The sequence below is a fragment of the Acanthopagrus latus genome, chromosome 4, assembly GCF_904848185.1.
Source record: "Acanthopagrus latus isolate v.2019 chromosome 4, fAcaLat1.1, whole genome shotgun sequence".
Lineage (NCBI taxonomy): Eukaryota > Metazoa > Chordata > Actinopteri > Spariformes > Sparidae > Acanthopagrus > Acanthopagrus latus.
Genome location: NC_051042.1, coordinates 31,704,287 through 31,724,142, shown reverse-complemented (window position 1 = coordinate 31,724,142; position 19,856 = coordinate 31,704,287). Strand labels below are relative to the sequence as shown.

Here is a 19,856-nt window from a genome sequence, read left to right as displayed (position 1 = left end):
TTAAATGTTCTTTATTTAACAAAAGAAAAAGGGCAAGAGTTCCTGGCCAAACTGAAAAAAAGAGAGAGGAGACCCCAGACCAGCCATGACCGTCGCATCTGGGGAATCCTCCCAACTAAAGCTGCCTAATCAACTACTAAACCTACTTAAAGAAAGAAAACAAAAGATACAAAAACAGGACTACCAGGAACTCAAACCCAAATTAAAACAACAAAGCCCTGGCACTCTAATAGGCCAGGGAACTGAACCCAAATCAACCACAAAGTAGAAACAAAACAGCAAAAGACTGTGAGGCCAGCGCAGCCTTCCTCCTCCTGCAACACACCTGTAATCAGAGAGAGAGAGAGAGAGAGCGACGCCCTTTTAACTGCTCAGGTGATTGCCCACACCTGAGCTCAGGAAGGCAGAGCATGGCGGAGACAGAGGACACACACACACATAGGGCATTAACTTGGCCACACGTAACAGTACTTTTACCACAAAATTAATGAAATGTCATGTGAATTAAATCACACGACTTAATGGGGTATATGTATACAGGAATCAGGAATTATGTTTTTACTATTATTGCTCTTTATTGTTAAATTTAACTGTCTGTAGGCTGCTATGACACACAAATATCGCCATTTGCAGGACTAGTAAAGGAGTTCTGATTCTGATTCTGATCCAAGGAAGTCAGTGACATAATATTCTGATCAGTCATAAATAATATATTTCTAATATTTGTCACATTATGTTTGTGTTTGTGGGACTGGCACATGCTTCTGACATGAGAGCAGCCTAAATTGCTCTAACAAAGGAAAGTGCATGGACACAGTGCCACAGTTTTTTTTTTAATTCCACATCAAAATTGGGCAAAAATAATTTATTTTTGTTCTCTGCTCAAGATTTTGATAAAGTATTACTCCAAAAGTACTTCTTATTATGCATGCAAGTAGTCTAGGAAGTACTAAGTTCAGTAGTCTATGAATCTTGGACTACTGTACTGTTACTTCTCTGTTCAAGATATTGACACAGGATTACTACACAGTAAAAGTACTTCATATTATTTTTGCAAGTAGTTTTTCTCACGTCGTCCTTTACTTTGAAATCCGGAAGCATACCTTGGTGATACCTTCAGTTTATTACTGGGAATAATTAGTGTAAAAGAATCGTATGTTTCATGATAGTGAGACTGCAGTCTGACCCACAGTCACTACTGGCAGAGAGCATTGCGATTACCGTAAATGTTAGTGCACTTGCGCGCTTAAAAAAAGAAAAAGAAAAAGGTGCATCTGGTTTGATCAACCACGGTGGTTTACCGCAGTGCATTTTATCACACTGACACAGACCATGTGGAAGCGCCCCTAGCGGCGATATCCGAGCACAGACTGCAACAACGTCACGGATTACTAACAGCTGCCTACGACAAGGAAGAAGAAGAAGAAGAAGAGGAAGAAGAGTTTACAGAGACATCTCAGTTTAAAGGTAAGAGGCTGTTTAAAGGCTGCAGGTGATCCGAGAGGAGATCAGGGACTCAAAGGCTGCAGAAAACTGTCGAGTGGGAGAATGTGAGACGCTGCGGGGCGAGGCGAGGCTCCTGGGTCTCTTTCACTTTTCTCAAGTGTTTACAGGAGATACGACACACACACACACACACACACAAAAAATCATCAGTAGCCTACTGATAAGAGGATAGGAATATGTTTTCATGCACATGTCTGAGGCAGACCAGTTTAAAGTTCCTTCAGGCTTCAGTTTTCTCTCACAAAAGAATTAAAGATAAGATAGTATTCTGTTTTCTTTAATGTTGCTGTGTGTAAAAAGCTGAAATAACTGCAGATAACTGGCTGCCTGATTAGCTATGACAAGTTTGAGCTTTAAGACATTTAGTTTTACATTTAGTTTTCCAAAATCATGTGAAACTTTGTGTCCTTTAAATGTATGTTATGGAGGTTTTAAGTTTGAGTGTTAAGTTTTCAAAGTACCCCGAGGTCATACTTTAATGTACTACACTGTACTTAATCATACATTTGTTTATAAACAGTACTATGGTTTGGTTGATTATTGGATTCAATATTCATTTTTTTCAATAAATATCTGATTGGCAACAAATTTGATTAATTTAAAAACGTGCTACTTTGACTCTGATGCAGGATGCAACATGCAGAGTAACTAGTAACTAAAGTTATCAAATAAATACTGAATAAAATATAAAATAATTGCCACAAAAATGTATAAAGTATAAGTAGAGTACAAAATCTGTAATCAGAATCTGTACATACAGTACTCAAGTAAATGTACTTTGTGAAAGAGATGTGACTTCATGGGATCTCTTGTGTTTTCCAGACAAGATGAATTTGGAGGAATACTTCAAGAGAATCAGCTTCCGCGGCTCTTTGGACAAACTGGACCTTGAGACCCTGAAGTCGGTCCACAGACACCATATTTTGTCTGTGCCATTTGAAAACCTCGGCATCCACTGTGGCGAGAGGATCGTCATGGACCTTGAGGTAATTTTCAACAAGATAGTGAGGAACAACCGCGGCGGGTGGTGTCTCGAGAACAACTACCTCTTTGGCTGGGTGCTGAGAGAAATGGGCTTCGATACGACCACGCTGGGCTCCAGAGTGTTCAACAGTATCCTCAATGAGTTTGGTCCCTATGACTCTCATCTTATCAACAAGGTCGTCATTGATGGAAAGGCTTATTTAGCAGATGTAAGCTTTGGTGTGTCCTCCCAAATTCGGGAGCCCCTGGAGCTCATCTCTGGAAAGGACCAACTTCAGGAAGCGGGTGTCTTTCGTGTCATAGACCAGGGGGACAAGTGGGTGCTGGAGAAGACGGGCAGAGAGCCACATGTTCTCAATCCAGAGCGTGCCAATATCAGTCTGGTGAACCGGAACCAAACAAAGATGATCTACTGCTTCACGCTGGTGCCTCGCGAGGTAGATCACTTCAGGGATGTGAGCCACAAACTCCAGACGGATCCCGCGTCACTGTTCACCAACAAGTCCATCCTCTCTCTGCAAACGCCGACAGGATTCAAAGCCCTCATTGGTTGGACCTACAGCGAGGTCACCTACAAACCTGAGGAGGGTGTCGATGTCATGGACATGAGGGAGGTCACAGATGATGAGATAGAGGAAATTCTGAGGGAGCAGTTCAATTTAAAGCTGCAGAACAAGCTGAAGCCAGTAAGCAACAAAGCGTGGTACACACTCTAAGAATCACCTGGATGACCGAGAACCATCATCAACACTCTAACAGATTTCTGACAGCACTTTGAAGGTGTTATTCCATTTAGTTACACTTTCAACAGAGCAGAATGTACCGCTGAGTCAATTACCTCAGTAATAGAATAGCGAGGATACAGTTACAATAATTATTTGTACAAGATTAATGAAACAAAATCCAAAGAAGAAAGAATTAATCCTCGACACAGATGTAGCAGCACCCAAGGGCTAAACACAGATATATCTACCTTGTATCTTGTGAAGTATTTAGATTTTTTAATCAATCTCTAGTAAATTCTGTAGTAGTTTCTGCTCAGTGCTGGGCCCTGAGTCCTGTATCATTAACTGTGTACTCACTCATATATCATCACCATGCTGAATATCATACTCATGAATGTTATAATCTCTTACATCAAAAACATGACTGAACCTGTGGTTTTGTAAAAAGGCTGGAGACAAGAGAGATAAAGGAGAAGCCCTGTCTGTAAACCTTGTTTTTTTTCTGGTTGTTGTAGATCATTATCAGGTTCATCACCAGGGGCGTAGCACAAAATTCTGGTCCCTGTACTTAGGCATTATCTTTGGGCCTCTCTCCACATCCAGGGCTTTTCATTTTACATTTACATTTATCACTGTCTTTTAAATAAAGATTTGTGTATTGGGCATTTAATACACTCCTTCTGGTCACTGTTAAGGAAGAGAATGATTGCACACAAAGGCGAGTCTAAGCATAGCCGAACAAATGTTACATAGAGCAAACTACATCGTATTGTTCCTTTCATACTGACAACGGCTGGACGTGCCTTATTAAAAATTCTTCATATATCCTGACCTGTCTCTGAGTATTTTCTGTGTGGTGAATGTTGTTAGATCAGGTTTGTTGTTGTCAGTTGTGGGCTGCTACTGGATGTCTACATTTTCTTCGGGATGAATAAAGTGTCTAGCTCCTTCCCTCCTCAAATGATGGCCAGGAGGCAAAAAACCCCCCCAAAAAAACAGGTACAACAGCAGCAGACACAGCTGGGTCACAATGCTGGACATCTTAATTGTTGCATTGTTCTTAATCTGTACCTGCAGCTATGTAGAAGAAACAGAAGATCAGATCATAAATACACTAATTATGCTGACATTGTAAGCTGCCACTGTCAGTTTAAAGTGCTTTTAAAACTACATGCATTAATACATTTTAACTGTATTTTTCCTGCATGTTAAGTGTTATTTTATTTATATTTATGTGTCTGTTTTTAATGTTATTTACCACCAAAAGAGGGTGAGAGGAGTCTGAGTCCCTGAGGTCAGGAGGAGGGGCTTCGGGAATTTGTACCGCCCTTTATTTGTCTCACAGCCAATCACGTTAGCGCTGAGCACACGGTCAATGCTGATTGGCTCGTACGCCCTGTCCTTCAGCCGAGCGGAAGTAGCGGCACAGCCAACAGCAGGCTGCCGGGACCACAGCGGAGATGAACTCCTTGGAACAGGCCGAAGGTAACAACACAGAAAACAAGATAAATGAACATGTTTTCTTCAAGTAGCGGCCCAGTTGTTTTAGCTGCGTAGCTTTAGTCACTAAAGGAATTCAAAACAAACGTCTTAAAATGCGTTTACAGAGCTGTGCGCAGCGTTTAGTTAAGCTAGCCGGCTAGTCTGCACAGGACAGCTAGCATGCTTCCTAGCTAACTGACAGTAGTTAGTAGTTCACACACTCGTTTTGTCATAAATTAACACGTATTGTCGTGTGAACTCTGTTATTTTCTCTTGCCAGGGAAGTAAAGTAGCCATATAAGCTGTGCTGGCAGCCAGTGTGACATATTCAACGTCTAAACTTTAACAACACACATTTAATAGCAGCATTCTCCTTATTCACGTTATGCATCTGGCTTCACATCAGTTCACAAGCTCACAGTTACATACAACATGACACACACTGAGCTTTAAAGCTCAGGGTAACATTAATCATGTCAGGAATCCACATGACATGATCTGCAGAGAGAGTTCCACTGAATTAACAAGACACGATATTAGGTCAACATACACATCTGTTTTAACATCCCCATCTATGTTTCAGACCTGAAGGCTTTTGAGAGAAGACTGACAGAGTATGTCTCCTGTTTGCAACCTGCAACAGGCAGGTGGAGAAGTAAGTAATCATCAGGGGCGACTAGAGCTGCAACAGTTACCTGAATAACTGATTACATACATCAAAAGAAATGAATGGACAGATGTTTTGTTAATTGAGACAAAACCACATCTAACAAGGTGTGTAGCCTCACCTGGTTCCTTTTATTTGTCTCAATCTGTTATTTGGAAAACCCTACGTATTGCTATTTACTGAATTCAACCCTACATTTTATGACAATCAAAGTAAAGAATCATAAGCATGCCACTCACTAAGCACAGGAAATAGGAAAGTGTGTGTTATCACTAATATTGAGCAAACGACTTACAGCTGATTGTTTTGGTAAACACACTCCATGTTGTTGCCAATAGTCTCGTTCTCCTGTCTTGTTTCAGTGATTCTGATTGTGGTGTCTGTTTGCACGGCTACCGGGGCTTGGAACTGGTTAATAGACCCCGACACACAAAAGGTATGTACAAGTTACCACAAAGAACATCTGTTAAGGTGAACGTTTTGTTAAAGACTCAATCAGCACTGTTTCTTTTTTTTCCTCTTTGTTCTGCAGGTCTCTTTCTTTTCATCACTATGGAATCACCCCTTCTTCACCATCAGCTGCATCACTCTTATAGCTCTCTTCTTCGCTGGGATACACAAACGAGTTGTGGCACCATCGATGTATCCTTTTTCTGTTGCAGTTCATATGGAGCAGCACGTTGTACGACTTTAAGCCCTATTTGCACAGGATTAGTATTACCTTGGGATCTCTTGTACTTTTGTAGTAATGGCAGAGATTTTTCTGTGAATGTGCCACATCCATAATTTGTGAAGTAGAAATTCTGCCACATATTTAATGACCATATTTCGATGAACACAGAGGTCATGTGATTATATTAGTCCTGTGGAAATGTCTGTGATTTGGGGTTACGTTTCTTATTAAACATCTATGTTGTGTTGACAGACAACTGCTCTAGAAAGAAATCTGATCACAGATCATAATATGTGTAGTAGCTGTTCAACAGCTGTGCTGTGAGATCAGCTATACTGACATTTAAACGTGATGGCAGAGAAGGTTAGGAGCAGCCGAAGGTTGTTATATGTAAGTGCAGCCACAAATAATCTTGTGCTTCATCTAAATGAGCTGCAAGTGTATATTTATGCTTGGAACACATGCAGGTAGTAAGCTAATCAAGTCTAACCTGTATAATGCTGTGGCTGCTGAAGATCAGAGGCAAAGATTATGTTGCACAGAGCCATGACATTGTATCCAGGAGATGAGGATTAAAATGAGGACAAAAGACAAATGTGGGGTGGTATATTTCTAAATCACATGAGGTCTCCTGGTAATATTAGTCCCGTGTGAATAGGGCTTTAGAATTCCTCATCTGCACTGACATCACACATCCAATCCCAGCCATTGATAAAAACGTGTAGAGCATGCAGGATAGGTCTGGCTGATCGCACTTGATACTTCCCTGTTCAGGTTTTGCTGTTTACTGGTTCACATCCTTGACATTCTTCAGTATTGCTGCCCGCTGTCGGACGGTTTTAGCAGAATACAACATGTCCTGTGACGATGTAAGTTCATGATTCTCTTGTAGCTTATTTGCATTCTTGCCCAGACATCTTATATAAAACTCTTGACACTTGTCTGATTTCCATTATTTTACAGACAGGGAAGCTTATTCTCAAGCCGCGACCGAACATTCAGTAACCACGAGCTTCTTTGAGGCGGTCAGACGATATGCCTGGTCTTCGTCGATAGCCACTGATCACTCGGCGTCTTCAGCGTCTTCTTTGGGTGGTCTGAAGAAGCACCAGGGGTGACAGCACAGTAGCAGATATTGTCATCGTGGTGGGAATGTGTTTTGACGAAAGAAGAAACAAACTGATTGGGCCTTTTAAGAGAATTGCTGTGCTGATGTCGCCATCGAAGCTGCTGATCTGCTCACATCGTCTGATATATTTTATTCATTCAGTGTGAGTTCATATGTGTTTATTTCTGTTTCTAATGTTGAGCATGTATTTTATCAAAATGTTTCTATTTTTAAAGTTATTTACCTAATAAATACTTGAGGGGTGAATATCTGTCTCTTAATCATTTCTGTCTCTGCCTTTGGTCTATATGATGTTTGGCATACACTACAAAAATCTTAAAGATGTTGTATTTTTGCTTTTGGGGTTTTTCTTTTCCTTTTATTGTGTTATTTCCATCCCAGCTGATGTTTGGTGAATGGCAGGGTTGTCTCTGGATAACTCACCGGTTCATCTTACAGGGACAAACAACATTTCTTGTACACATTCACGCCCACGGACAATTTAGAGTAACCGATTAATCCAACTTGCGAAAGGTCTCCTCAGCTAAAAAGTCCAAAGTCCACGTTACAGGGAGTAACTCTCCCACAGAAAACACTCCCTGGTTTGGACTCAAGCCTTCACTACTGTAACTTATGAATGTCACAGTATAACAGGTGTCTGCAGCTACAACAGAGTGTTCAAGACACTGTGTGAAAAGGGATGCTGAAGTAATTCACCACATGAGAAAAATAATGAATATATTTTATCATTAAAGTGTGTGAATCTGTTCTGCTAAGATCCCTAAATATGAGCATGAACCTGTAAACAAGCATATTATGAGCTCTTTGATGTTTTTTTGCGTTTGTTTTGCGGTGTCCGTCGTTTTGCGACAGTTCCTCCGCTTTCTGTCAACAACGAGCGCTTTCCGGCAGAGAACAATCTTCCACATGGCCTCCGACCAGGCTGGAACCGGAGAGTGTTTTTGACGGGGGTTGGTCTTGAATGTACAGAGAAAAAACAAAACAAAACACGTTTTAATGCGCAGCTGGCACTTTAACAGTCATTAAAATGGGTAAAAGTAAAACCACTAAGTTCAAGCGGCCGCAGTTCAACAGCGTCGGGCTGCCGGCGGTCGCTGTGAAGGAAGCCGACCTGGAGGAAGAGGAGCTCGGGGATGAAAGCTGTCCAGCTGCGGAGCTGCTGGAGAAAGTATGAACACAGCCTCAACTTGATTTCTTACCGAAGTTACTGTTTTTTCAGCTGTTGTTTGATTATTTTCTATATTTTTTCCGCAGTATTTTTTAATGAATAATTGAACAGGAAGATAATGATTTATTGATGTAACCATATTAATCTGTCTATTGATTGGTATTAACTTTTGAATTTGTGATTTCTTAGTCAGACGTGTCATGTTGTTATTTTGAAGTCGTATATGGTTACATAATGCCAGATGCTCTTCACTCTGGTGCTGGAGAAGTTGTATCACATCATAAGTTTATATATTTGATGTGATGTTTTGTGTGTTTATTCCCATAGCTGCAGAGTCCCAGCGCAGATGTTCGAGAGTTTGCTTGTGCCAGCATTTCCCGGGTGGTGCAGCAGAGCCAGACCATCCCAGGTTTCCTCCAGAGGGACGCTGTGAGGCGCCTGGGGCCCATGTTGCTGGACAAGAGCCTGAATGTCAGAGAGACGGCCACTGGGGCCCTCAGGTGAGTCGGTGCAGCACAGTGGAGTGGACCGGGCCGACAGAGGTCTGGTTGTTTACCAGAAGCATCGTGAGGGTTTTGAATCATCTCGGCCTCAAGATGCAGAGCAGTCACCCTCAACGGACACAAGATGACGGTTAACAGGAAAACACAAACGTGCGTCTTCCCGTCACCACATTCAACAAATGAAAGTCATCAAGACGCTCTTGATTAGACTTTATTCCCAGCAGACTTAGCAACAAACATCCAGGTGGAAGTGATAACATTAATGAAGGCTCGGCTTCATTTGTAGTACCAAAATGTGGAGAAAGATAGTTGGTTGTTGGGTCTCATGATCCCCAAATCATCAAATACTGACACGTTGGGTTGGACACCAAAACAATCGGTTGTCTTTCTCCAGGATGTTACATTTTGTTACTTCAGGTGTCCAAGGTAACGGCGGACAGGTACACTAGAGCAGTTTTTATAAGAAGAGGTCCTTGAGCAAACGTGCATGTGAAAGCACAGTTTGAATATTGAGTAGTGTTTTATGAGGAAGGAACTGGTCGCACAGAAAAGGAAATAGAAAGTATTGACAAGAAAACATCTTTTTAAACAGAGCATCGAGTTTAGGTCAAGCAGCACGGGCCACTACTGCTGTCGGTTTCTAACACGCATCCAAAAATCTCAAGGGGAAATAAACGTGGTGTTAGAAAGAAACAGCCTGTAGCAGCTGAAGACACATAACAAAAGTTTAAATAAACTTATAAAAATGTTTTTAAAAAAGGAAACTAATCTTAGGTTTAAATAAGCCGTAGAGCCATTTATTTCAAGCCATTAAAGCCTTTTCATACGCAATTTTTCTGTTTTTCAACCAACATTACATCAGTGTCGTATTGCACAGCATTGTGGGTATTAAGCACACAAGTGTTTGTCATGTTAGTTCGACAGGGGGCGCCATGCTACTGTAAAAGTTCTGGCTGTAAGAGCAGGAAGAAGAAGGAGGAGAAAGGAGCTGTTCGGTTTTCATGATTTGATGCTTTGTGTTATGACTTACCCCGAATAACCACCCCCAAACAATAACAAACAACGTTTGACTACAGTTACACAACAACGATGATCGTCGTCACCGTCGACGCCTCAACAGTCAACAATGATTTTTGTGTCAGAGCACGATCCTAACCGCATCCTGACTGTCGTCCTGAAGGAACCCTTAAATCAGGTTCCTTGTACTGGATAGCAAAATGAGACAGTTGCTCACAGGGCCACCCCCAGGCTCTCCCTTTCCTTTCACACACACACACACACACACACACACACACACACAGCATCCCTGACCGCGAACCTTCCTCCATCTTAAGTGATGAGTGTGTGTCTGGGACTGCTCTCTGCCCGACAGGAATCTGAGTGCATGCGGAGGTCAGGAGGTGTGCGAGGACATGGTGAAGCACGACGTCATGACTCCTCTGACAGCACTGCTTAGAGAGGTGAGACTCCGCCACTGCTTTTAGCTCACCCCATCACTTCAGTTCCTCCTCATCAGCAGCTGTTGCAGCCGGGCCGCAGCGACCGGGTTTCAATTCCAGAGCTAAAGATCATCACACTCCTGCATGAAGCACCACAAACAATATGCACCTGAATTAATTCCAGACTGAAAGCCTTTTTCATAATATAGCGTTGATATTTTGAATATTTCAGGATGCATAATGGCTCGAGTTCACACCTGTTTGTTTTTGTTTATTTTTAACAGTGCTGTGCTGGTTTTGAGAGTGCGTCTGTGTCGATGACTGAGCAGAAGAATGCAGTGGAGGATGTAGCCAACGAGGCTGTGAACCTACTCTGGAATCTATGGTGAGCCGACTTGTAGCGCAGGCTGGTCGGTGTTTTTAACTTTTATTGGGATGTTTTCACTGCTGTTTACTGCGGCTCATTCCATGGTTACATGCATTTTCTCTCCTAGTCTTCTGCTGTTGGTTTGCTCGTGCAGTCTCATTATATTCTTCACCCCCTAGTCCAGAAAATGACACACTTGGCTCCTCTTATAATCACAAGCCCACCCCTTGACACTCCTCCTGCTATTATCTGTGATTATTCCAACAAACACGATGCATTTTGTCCTTCAGTGTGCATTTTGTTACTCGTCTTTTATCGCTCTCTGTCATGTTGTGTTGTGTTTCCAGTGAGAGCAGCAGCCAGGCGCTGTCTCTGTTCAACAAAGTGGGTCTCCTGGACGTGGTCATCCAGTGTCTGGAGAGACACCCACAGAACGTGGAACTGGCCATTTCTGCTGGTAGGTCGAGTTAATATACTGTTAACTGGTTGTCATGATTTATTTCAACAGCTTCTGAAGGACGAACGCTTCTGAAACGTTTCCTGTGTACGTTGAAACAGCTGGATGCCCTTTACATACGACGTAACAGTCTCATAGCTCTAGTTTAATATTTAAGCAAATTCCCCAAACTATCGATATCTTCCTCAAAAGATAATTCAGGTATTTTTCAAGCTGGGCCGTGTTTTAAAATGTTTAAGTGACTAACGTGAGACCGCTCAACGTACGTCCACTAAACGTGCTTGTTTTTGTTACTGAACTGTCGACCGTCGTGTTTTAAGAATGAGATCGTTTTTTGTTTATCCAGGTAGAGTCGCTGTGTTGCTCTTGCTAAAGCTACCACACCCCCTTTAAAAAGAGAAAGTGATCACACTTCATTCAAACGTGACAGAAAACAGAATATCACTCACCACCTTCTCGGTTTTTCTTGTCACTGTACCAACAATCTCACACCTCTGGTTTGTTTGAAATAATCCCTCGATCCACCCGCCCTCTTCTCTCCTGACATCGTCACATTTAACAAAGTGAATGAGTTTTGACCAAACTGTAACAAATACTAAACTAATGGCCACATTTTTACGTGCCATATTTTGTTACCATTCATACCTAGTTACATGTTGAGGTGTTGTGTGATCAGCCGTCTTGGCTTTTTCAAGGCTGATACAGATTACAAGGATTACAAAGATTGCTTTTAAATCATTCGTGATTTTGCATCGGGGAAAGATGCTACACAAATAAACATACAAGAGAGAACTATACCTGATATTTGAAACCAATAATCATTAGTTTTTAAAATAAAAATCTTTTTTTCCAAACTTAGAACAGCCACTGATGGAATGTAAATAAACTTCAGTTTATACTCCAATTAAGTGCATCTTTGAGGTACTTTACTTCAGAACTTCCATTTATACCTGCACTTTACTGCATTTATTCAATAATTTTGGTTATTATTATTCTAATTTGTGACGTGTAAAGAGGAGTAAGTTTTTAGTTAATATCGTCAAAACATATCGAAACGAATAATCAGAGAAATGTTGAACATCGGCCTGATAATCAGCTCGTCCGATCGGTCCAGCTTTAGTTATGTGTGAAACCCTTTTGGTATGATGACTATGTGTAAATGACGCTGACACGCCCGGCTCTGTAACGTATGAGGCAGATTACAGATATGACTTCATGCATGTGAACCGAACTGGGCTTCCAGAAGTCTTTAGTGTTGTGATTAATGATCCAAGCGCTGATGAAGCAGTTCTGAAGTCTCTCCTCTTTGTGTTGGTCGCAGCCCACTGTTTGCACACTGTGACTGAGGATAACCCAGAGCTGCTGTGCAGCCTGAACACGGCTGTGCTCGGAGTCCTGGAGAATGTGCTGCTGTCATCTCAGCCAACCATGGCACACACCCTCCTCAGGACGTTGGCTGCAGGTACACTTTGTCACTTCTTTTTAGAGAAGTTGTCGAAAAACTGGGACTTGTTGAAAGTTTGAAAAAGCTGAAAGTGACATTTAAAAAAAACAAGAAACAAAACAAGTCCTGTGTGGACAGACGTTGCTTATGCAGTCAAAGAACGTGAAGTGCGACTGATACAGTTTTAATTAATATCCCCTCCTGATCTCTTAACTGTGCCCGCTGTGTCTGTCAGGGACACTGTGGAACATGAAGGGCAGCCTGCCTGCTGCCCGTCAGGCCCAGACCCTCAACGCTGTGGTGGCCAACCTGTCAAAGTGCTTGGATCTGGACTCGGGTACATTGATACCTGAGCTCAGACAAGCAGAAGAGGTTCGTCACAGAAACGCTCCAGCTGCACCGGATGTAGAGGAGCAGGCTGTGGAGGAGATGGGTCAGGAGGAGGAGGAGGAGGAAGCGCCTAAACACAAGAGGAATGGAAAATCTGCGAAAGTTGATAACGACTTCTCTGACCTCTTGCCCGTAAGTGATATCTGTCATGCAGAGCTCCATGTGTTGCTGTTCCTCTTCATGCTTACAGCAGGTTGTGGGCCTCAGTGACCTTTGAACGCAGTAAAATGCTCTCGTCAGAGAGATTATGAGTCCTGTTTCACTGTCGGTTGCATGTTTCTGTGCAATCGCTGATATACTGGCTGATAATGAGTGATTGCAGATCTGTATCATGTCAGCTGATAAATAACAAAACATTGCGGTGGAGATATGCCAAACGCGGTCTACATTACAGAGTTTGTCCTCTCAGACAGCACTGAAAAGTTTGTTTTTTCAACTTTTAATATGTGTCATTTATTTCACATCATGGTCGCACATCTTTGCAGTGAAACAATGCTGCGGCGTTCATCATTTTTAAAGCCGATCACAGTCACACTTGGTTCTCAATCGGTGGCGGTTGGTCAGTAATTGGCGGTATGATGCATTTAATGAAAAAGAATCACACAGATCTTCGCAGAATAAGATTTAAAACATTTAAATGGGCAGTGTAAATATAAAATTAGTGAGTAATCTTCAATAAGAATGACTGAGAATCTTGTTCGCTCCTCTACAATATAAGAGAGCAGCACCTAGTTGAGTCTCAGGTAGCTTTGAAAGACAATAAAGAGCAACACGTACATACATAGATAACTGATTAAACCGAACAAGTGAATAAACTCAATGGTGTAGCTTATTTTTATATTGAACCTCAGGCTGTACTGTTAGGGAAAACAGGAAGCAACTAAAGATGTATTAACATGGATTTTCTAGGCTCCTGTAACACAATTGTATAAAAGCCACGACAGCAGCCGTGACAACTCCGGAGTCCTGCTGTTGGCTGGCTCTGTGCCCGAGGGAGGCCGTTTTGGATGGACATGATTGTAGTCCGTATTAACGCTGCAGTCCGCACAGACATTTAATTTGAAGTTGCTTTGAACGTCTTTTATATGAAGTGTGTCTAATTGCTACTTTTTTGCTACGATTTCTTCGCTCAAGACTTTTTCAGGGCCTTTTTTCTGAAAACCTTTTCTTACAAGTTGTGTGCATGAGAGCCTCCCAAGGCTTACACTCTTGTGGATGAAAAATTTGCGATGACAACTAAATGATGCAGGGTGGGATATGTGTCTCTGTGTTTATGGCGAAAGAAGCGATCCAGTTTTGTATTTCAGAAGTGTGTGCGTTGATGCCAGGTGAAAAGGTGGCGCATGAGTCACCCTGAAGTGCGAGCCAGACTGACAGAGCAGACAAACTGTCGGGTTGGGAGGGGGTGAGTTCAACTGGGGACTGACTTCCGGCTTCCACCACCCTTCTGACAGTCCCCTAGTCTGACCTCGGCGAGACAGAGCTGTCCCCCTCAACTCAGTCGCAGTCAGAGCCCCAAGATTGTTGGTGACGCTCCAAAATACCCTGTAATATTGTCGGTTACATAACAAGGGGGGGTTATATCAATCCAAGCTTTGTTTTTTTCTAGCTTAGCTGTGTAAACATGGAGGGCATTTCTGCGCCACAACGCCGCCAAACAAACCCAAACACACCCAGGAACAGCTGTAATCAGCTGGCCGAACAGATAAGCTCTACTTAAACCTCATTCCTTCAAAAAAAGTGAAGCGGGTTTCACTTGCAGCCCAGTTCAAAAGTGCAATCAGACATGTTTGAGTGCATCTGTAGAGACCGATCTCTCCTACGCAGTGGGCGGCTGAACTCAGACTGGGTGATAACTGTGCTAACATCCATCGTTTTGTTAGGATGTTGACTCACATGGCTGCTTTGTTTTTGTCCAGAGGGGCAAGGAGGAGCTGAGGGAGGCAACGGCCTTGCTGACAGCCCAGCAAACGTCCTTAGAGATCATCGTCAACATGTGCTGCTCTGACGGTGAGTGTTGTGGGCATGGACAGCAGTGCTGACCCCGGGCACTTCGGATCAACATTATCTCCTGTGACACCGCCACCCAGTCCGTGTTTGCATATCGGAAACGCTATTATAACAACAGACGCGCTAACCGACTAGAAAAATCCGTTACTGTTCATCCGTCGATCAATTCTCTGTATGTGTGCCTGGTAGACCCTTCCGACGACGAGTGGGAGGAGGAGTCGAGCAGCGACGAAAGCGACTTGGGTCCAGACGGCCTTTGCGACGGAGTGTCCAATCTCATGTCTCCTCTGTGTTTGTCAGCGGAGGTTCACGGGGCTTTGATCAGCTACACCATCCCTGAAAAGGCAAATACCCGTCTGCTTCATCAACAACACCTCAAGCTGACACTGGGCAACAATTTTACAAAAAAAAAGAGTCTCTCACAGTGCTAGAATATCGTAATAAGCGTGTGAATGTAATTTAACTGGTTTTACTCATCTTTGCTGTAATTAAAAACTCAAGATTTGGTTTCTGATTTATGTGGTGAGCCCCACCCTGCTTCTACCTGAAGCACAAGTAGTAAATTGCTTACCTGTGCAGTTTCATAGAGATCTGATCTGCACCTTTATGCCCTCGTGCAACCACATTAGGATGATTCTGGTAATATCTTTTTTTTTTTCCCCTCTGGATTCAAGGTCCTCAAAAAGACAGAATTCCCCAGGAAAGAAGCCATGGATGTGTGCCATCAGAATCCCTCCTGGAGAAGCCTGATAAAAAAGTAATCCTCTCTCTTCCCAGGTCTTTCTTTAACTGAACTCAGATCAAGATATCTTCTTTTACGTGAGGTTTTTTAAAGAGGGAAGCGGTTTTATCTCCTTCACACAGATTTAGTCTGGGATAAAATATCTCTTTGATAAAAGCGGCCTTCTTGTTCGATCCTTTAGGATGCAGCGCGTGCAGTCCCGGGCGCTGACGTGCCTCCACAGCATCCTCTCCACCATGGACGCCGAGTCTCTGGGAGGAGCGGCGGCCCTGCAGGGAGCAGCACAGCATCTGTCCACGCTGGTTTTCGGTGCAGCAGGTGTTGCATTTATGTCACTTGTAGTATTTCTTTGTTAAGCTACAAATAATACACAGGGATACAGGCAAGATGCTAACTCCTGGTCAAATTTGAATTCACGATTTGGAAAGAAAATTGTGAAAACCACAATTAAATCACGGTAGAAAGGATGAATGTGCATGTTATACATCTGATCCATAGAGACGATGAACTAAATGATTAAATAAATGCTAATTGATTGTTTTCAGAGATACCGAAAGACGAGGAGTTCCTGGAGGCCGTCATCAGCGCCATGCGGTCTCTCTTACAGATGATCGCCTCCAAAAATATCCCCCAGGTACAGAGTAGACCCCAACTTTGGCCTCTCCTTTGCTAATTTTGATTTGCAGCTATGGGGAATTTAAAGGGTCACTCCAGCTATTTTTAGTATTGAACTTAAGTGAAGTTGCAAAAAGTCGCAGAGGAGACAGAATATAAGAAAAGGGAAAGACTGGTCAGAACATGAGCAGCAGTATGAGTCGAGTTGAGAAGATTCCAGCTCCCACATTTCCCAAAATGCAACTGAACATCTTCAGTAAAACTCATGTGATGTTGGAATTATCAGAGTAGTGTTTTTTTCTGACTGGTCATGTATTAAATAGTTGTTGCATCATTTCCTTTGTGGTTCCCTTAAATCGTGTTGTTTAAACGCCCTTAGTGATGAAATGCAAAACGACTTTCTTTTGACAGCCATGTTGCTCCTACGTTCCACCATGATGCACACAAACGCACCGAAGTCAGAAGAATTACCTCCGAGCTCCTGAATGCAGCACGCCGCTGCGTTCCAGTCAGGCGTTTTTGAACCTCCCAGTCGAATCTCCAAACTTATGACGCGTTTCAGATGCTCAGCGCGGCTATTAAATTCCCTAATGCATCCCACTGCTCTCCCCACGGGTGCTGCTGTTTTTTTGTAATGTCAGACAACCGGTTTTTCATGAGTCTGGGTAGACGGATTCGCCTCGAGTTTACAAGTTGAAACTCCAACTTTGATTGGAATTCTATTGTGCCTTTTCTTGTGGGAGGTGAGAATTGTTTCGAGTTCCAAGCTGTCTGGAGCGCAGCTACAAGTCCTGCCTGGTAAATGTCGACACCTTTCATACATCACACCTCCGGTTTGTGATGCTGGCGTTGTGTCCGCGATGACGTCATCAGGTTTTCTTTCTTTTTACACTTTGGAGAGCTCCCATAGAGCCACAGAAAACATTGTAACACCTGTTTGTCAAGACAATGGTGTAAAATCAGCGGAGGGCCCCTTTAAGCCATTTCCATGTTTGTTGACTGAACGAAAGGCAACAGAGAATTAGACTTTTTATTCCAATCAAACTTAAAAAAAAACGCACTGCCTGCTCACATTAACTGATGTTGACCGTGTTTTATTTCGGACCGCTCTGTATCTGTGCTTTTGCTTTTTTTTCTTTCTGTTAGTGTATGACCCCCCAGCAGCTGATGAGCCTGAGCGAAGCAGCCACCCGCTGTGAAGTTGTCAGTGTGAGGGTCAACGCCGTCGCCATCCTGGGCATCACCGGCAGCACGTTGGCCAAAGAGAAGGGCACTGCTGAAACCCTGCAGGTATAATGTTTCTCTTGTCTCCCCCCTCTGAACGTTTGTTCTTCCTCTAAGAAACTCTGCCCCCACAGATGATCGGCAACGCCTTGCTTCAAGTCGCCACGAGGGATGCCGACCTGGTTGTGAACGGGGAGGCCCTTGACGCTCTGTTTGATGTTTTCGCGGATGGAGACGAGGCGGAGACAGCCGCTAAAAACATCCAGTTACTACCTGCACTGAAGGCACTTCAACCTGTCTTCAAGGCCAAGGTACCAGAGACTTGTTTCCTCAAACTCGAGACACTTTTGTTTCTCCGTCTTACAGATGGTGTTGCTCACCAAAGGTTGTTTGATACCATATTTTCCTTTTTCAATACATATTCCGACACCTCAACTTGCACATCGTCTCAAACCGATAACAAAGAGGACAGACATTCTTTCCAGCTTCATCACAATTCCTTGTCTTTTTCCTCTAGATCCGCAAAGAGGGAAGAGGCAGGTACAGCCCGCAGCAGCTCTGCGTGCTCGACAACATCAAAGTTAACCTGAGAAGATTCATCGGTTATCTGGAGAAGGTGGTGAAAAAATGAGGACTTGAGGACCGTGCTTCACATTATGATCACTCGGACCTGGTCTGGACCGATATGCAAAGCAGGAACATAAAACGAACCAGAATATGGTTGTAAAAACCATCAAGTATTTATTATGTTGGTAGTAAAACCATTTGTTTTTGCTTGGTTTCAGTGTTAATATTCACAAAAAATAATGACTTACTATTGTGTGTTGTAAGACAAAGGGGTGATATCTTAAATTAGTTATTAGTTACTGCGCGCTGCAGTAAAGAAAGGTTTTTATTTTTGCTCCCTCAGTTGGTAAGTGTCATTCAACCCCAAATTAGTTTATTTTTATGTCCACCAGTAACATTTTTTTAAGAGATCAGGTGTTTAGAGCTGACACCAGCTCACATGTGTATCTTTTATTGTGCCCCATGTTTCAGCGGGCCAAAAAAAACATGTTTGCAGGAGAAGAGTCACTACTTAATGAGGAGGAGAAGATTTTGTGTTACAGACACTGTGATTTTGCCTAAAGAGAAACAAAATTACTATATTATTTCAGTAACTTTCTAAGCTGGCGTTCACTGCCAACGTTTCTACTGCGTTAAAATCTACTCTGCGTTTTAGACTTTTGACATACACATTGATTCATTCTCTACCTCTGCGGGGGGGGAATGGTGACTTTTGCTTGTGGTCCATTTCTGATCTTACCCGTCTGCAAGTCATCACGGCACTAAAAGCAGTCTGGACAGTAACATCATAAAGTAAATGCTCAGATTGACAATAGATTGGGTGTCACTAGCGCCAATCAATGTGCTCCTTCAGCCAGCGGTGCCATTTTTTTGTTTTTTTTGTTTTTTGCACCTGATCCAGAGTCTCATCGTGCTTTGAGTAATGGACAGCGTCGACGGTTTTACTTACATTAGTGCAGTTCATGGTAAAGACTGAATGTTTACTTACACCCACGAGTGGCATTTAATTTAAATGTTAGAATGAGCCATGTTGTGGTTCAGACACAGCTTCCCTGGGATCAGACAGCTTCTTGGGGAAATGTAAATAAAACTGCATATCATTGATTAAAAAAAAAAGAAAATGTCAAAGATTCATTTGAGGGAGAACATGTCATCAGGCTGTAAAATGAAACCCATTTTTTTTAAATAAATCCTGATTTCTTAAGCATTTTCTGAAGTGTGTGTTTTACTTTTGTGTCATTGCTGTCCTCTGATGATAGTATAGCTCAACAAGATGGTTAATATTGACATTTCTACATATGAATTCCTTAAAAGTACATTTTAAAGCGTTGTGTAGTAGACTGACTGAAATATAACACAAAGTTCAGCTTACTGATTGTCATTTTTCAAAATCTCCTGGTTTAAGCGTCTGTAAGTTGAGGAGGTTTGGTTGGCCACAGAATAAGCAACTTAAAAATGTCCCCTTGGGAAATTGTTGGGATTTTTTTGAGGGCAGGCATTTGCTGAATACGCCCCCCGGCTGTGAACTGATGGTTTGGTTGCAGTGAAAGTACTTGTTAAATTTTGTTGAGGGTTTTTTTTTTTTTTAATAACACCTGGTACAGTATGTACTGTGCGTTAACACCATGGGAGTTTTGTTTTAATTAACATTCTGGTATATTTAAGTGCTTTAAGATTTAACCTGGGTCGTTAGCGCAGTCAAACCCTCTCTGGTTTAAAGAAGAAGAAGCGTTTAGCGATAGAGAATAAACGGGGCTCACGTTT

The 19,856-nt window shown here is 42.5% G+C and overlaps 3 protein-coding genes across 4 annotated transcripts; all 3 read left to right on the top strand.

The window, feature by feature from the left end:
• The first annotated feature begins 1,037 nt into the window (after positions 1-1,037).
• LOC119018174 (arylamine N-acetyltransferase, pineal gland isozyme NAT-10-like) lies at positions 1,038-4,046 on the top strand. Its single transcript, XM_037095639.1, has 2 exons — positions 1,038-1,467; positions 2,329-4,046. The coding sequence occupies exon 2, from the start codon at positions 2,334-2,336 to the stop codon at positions 3,204-3,206; it is 873 nt and encodes a 290-aa protein (XP_036951534.1). The 5' UTR covers positions 1,038-1,467; positions 2,329-2,333; the 3' UTR covers positions 3,207-4,046.
• Positions 4,047-4,610: 564 nt separating this feature from the next.
• Positions 4,611-7,412, top strand: cnep1r1 (CTD nuclear envelope phosphatase 1 regulatory subunit 1). 2 transcript variants are annotated; one of them, XM_037095511.1, is made up of 6 exons: positions 4,611-4,700; positions 5,281-5,352; positions 5,727-5,800; positions 5,897-6,006; positions 6,852-6,906; positions 7,001-7,412. In XM_037095511.1, the coding sequence occupies exons 1-6, from the start codon at positions 4,676-4,678 to the stop codon at positions 7,040-7,042; spliced, it is 378 nt and encodes a 125-aa protein (XP_036951406.1). In that variant the 5' UTR covers positions 4,611-4,675; the 3' UTR covers positions 7,043-7,412. The 2 variants fall into 2 exon arrangements, with proteins under 2 accessions (XP_036951406.1, XP_036951405.1); XM_037095510.1 differs by having other exon boundaries at positions 5,897-6,039; positions 6,812-6,906.
• A 616-nt stretch (positions 7,413-8,028) lies between these two features.
• heatr3 (HEAT repeat containing 3) lies at positions 8,029-19,301 on the top strand. Its single transcript, XM_037096150.1, has 15 exons — positions 8,029-8,334; positions 8,662-8,834; positions 10,210-10,297; positions 10,561-10,661; positions 10,991-11,100; positions 12,422-12,562; positions 12,780-13,066; positions 14,854-14,944; positions 15,134-15,288; positions 15,619-15,701; positions 15,868-16,004; positions 16,232-16,320; positions 17,448-17,591; positions 17,660-17,836; positions 18,043-19,301. Exons 1-15 carry the CDS (start codon positions 8,194-8,196, stop codon positions 18,154-18,156), a joined length of 2,031 nt encoding a protein of 676 aa, XP_036952045.1. The 5' UTR covers positions 8,029-8,193; the 3' UTR covers positions 18,157-19,301.
• Positions 19,302-19,856: the final 555 nt, after the last annotated feature.

Bases quoted from the DNA above. Each gene is read 5' to 3' on its own strand.
- cnep1r1 (XM_037095510.1), top strand. From the start codon at position 4,676: ATGAACTCCTTGGAACAGGCCGAAG. The intron at 5,353-5,726 runs GTAAGTAATCAT...GTCTTGTTTCAG, and splicing joins TGCAACAGGCAGGTGGAGAA to TGATTCTGATTGTGGTGTCT. The intron at 6,040-6,811 runs GCACGTTGTACG...TTCCCTGTTCAG, and splicing joins GTTGCAGTTCATATGGAGCA to GTTTTGCTGTTTACTGGTTC.
- heatr3 (XM_037096150.1), top strand. From the start codon at position 8,194: ATGGGTAAAAGTAAAACCACTAAGTTCAAGCGGCCGCAGTTCAACAGC. The intron at 16,321-17,447 runs GTACAGAGTAGA...TCTTTCTGTTAG, and splicing joins CCTCCAAAAATATCCCCCAG to TGTATGACCCCCCAGCAGCT. The intron at 17,837-18,042 runs GTACCAGAGACT...TTTTTCCTCTAG, and splicing joins AACCTGTCTTCAAGGCCAAG to ATCCGCAAAGAGGGAAGAGG.
- LOC119018174 (XM_037095639.1), top strand. From the start codon at position 2,334: ATGAATTTGGAGGAATACTTCAAGAGAATCAGCTTCCGCGGCTCTTTG.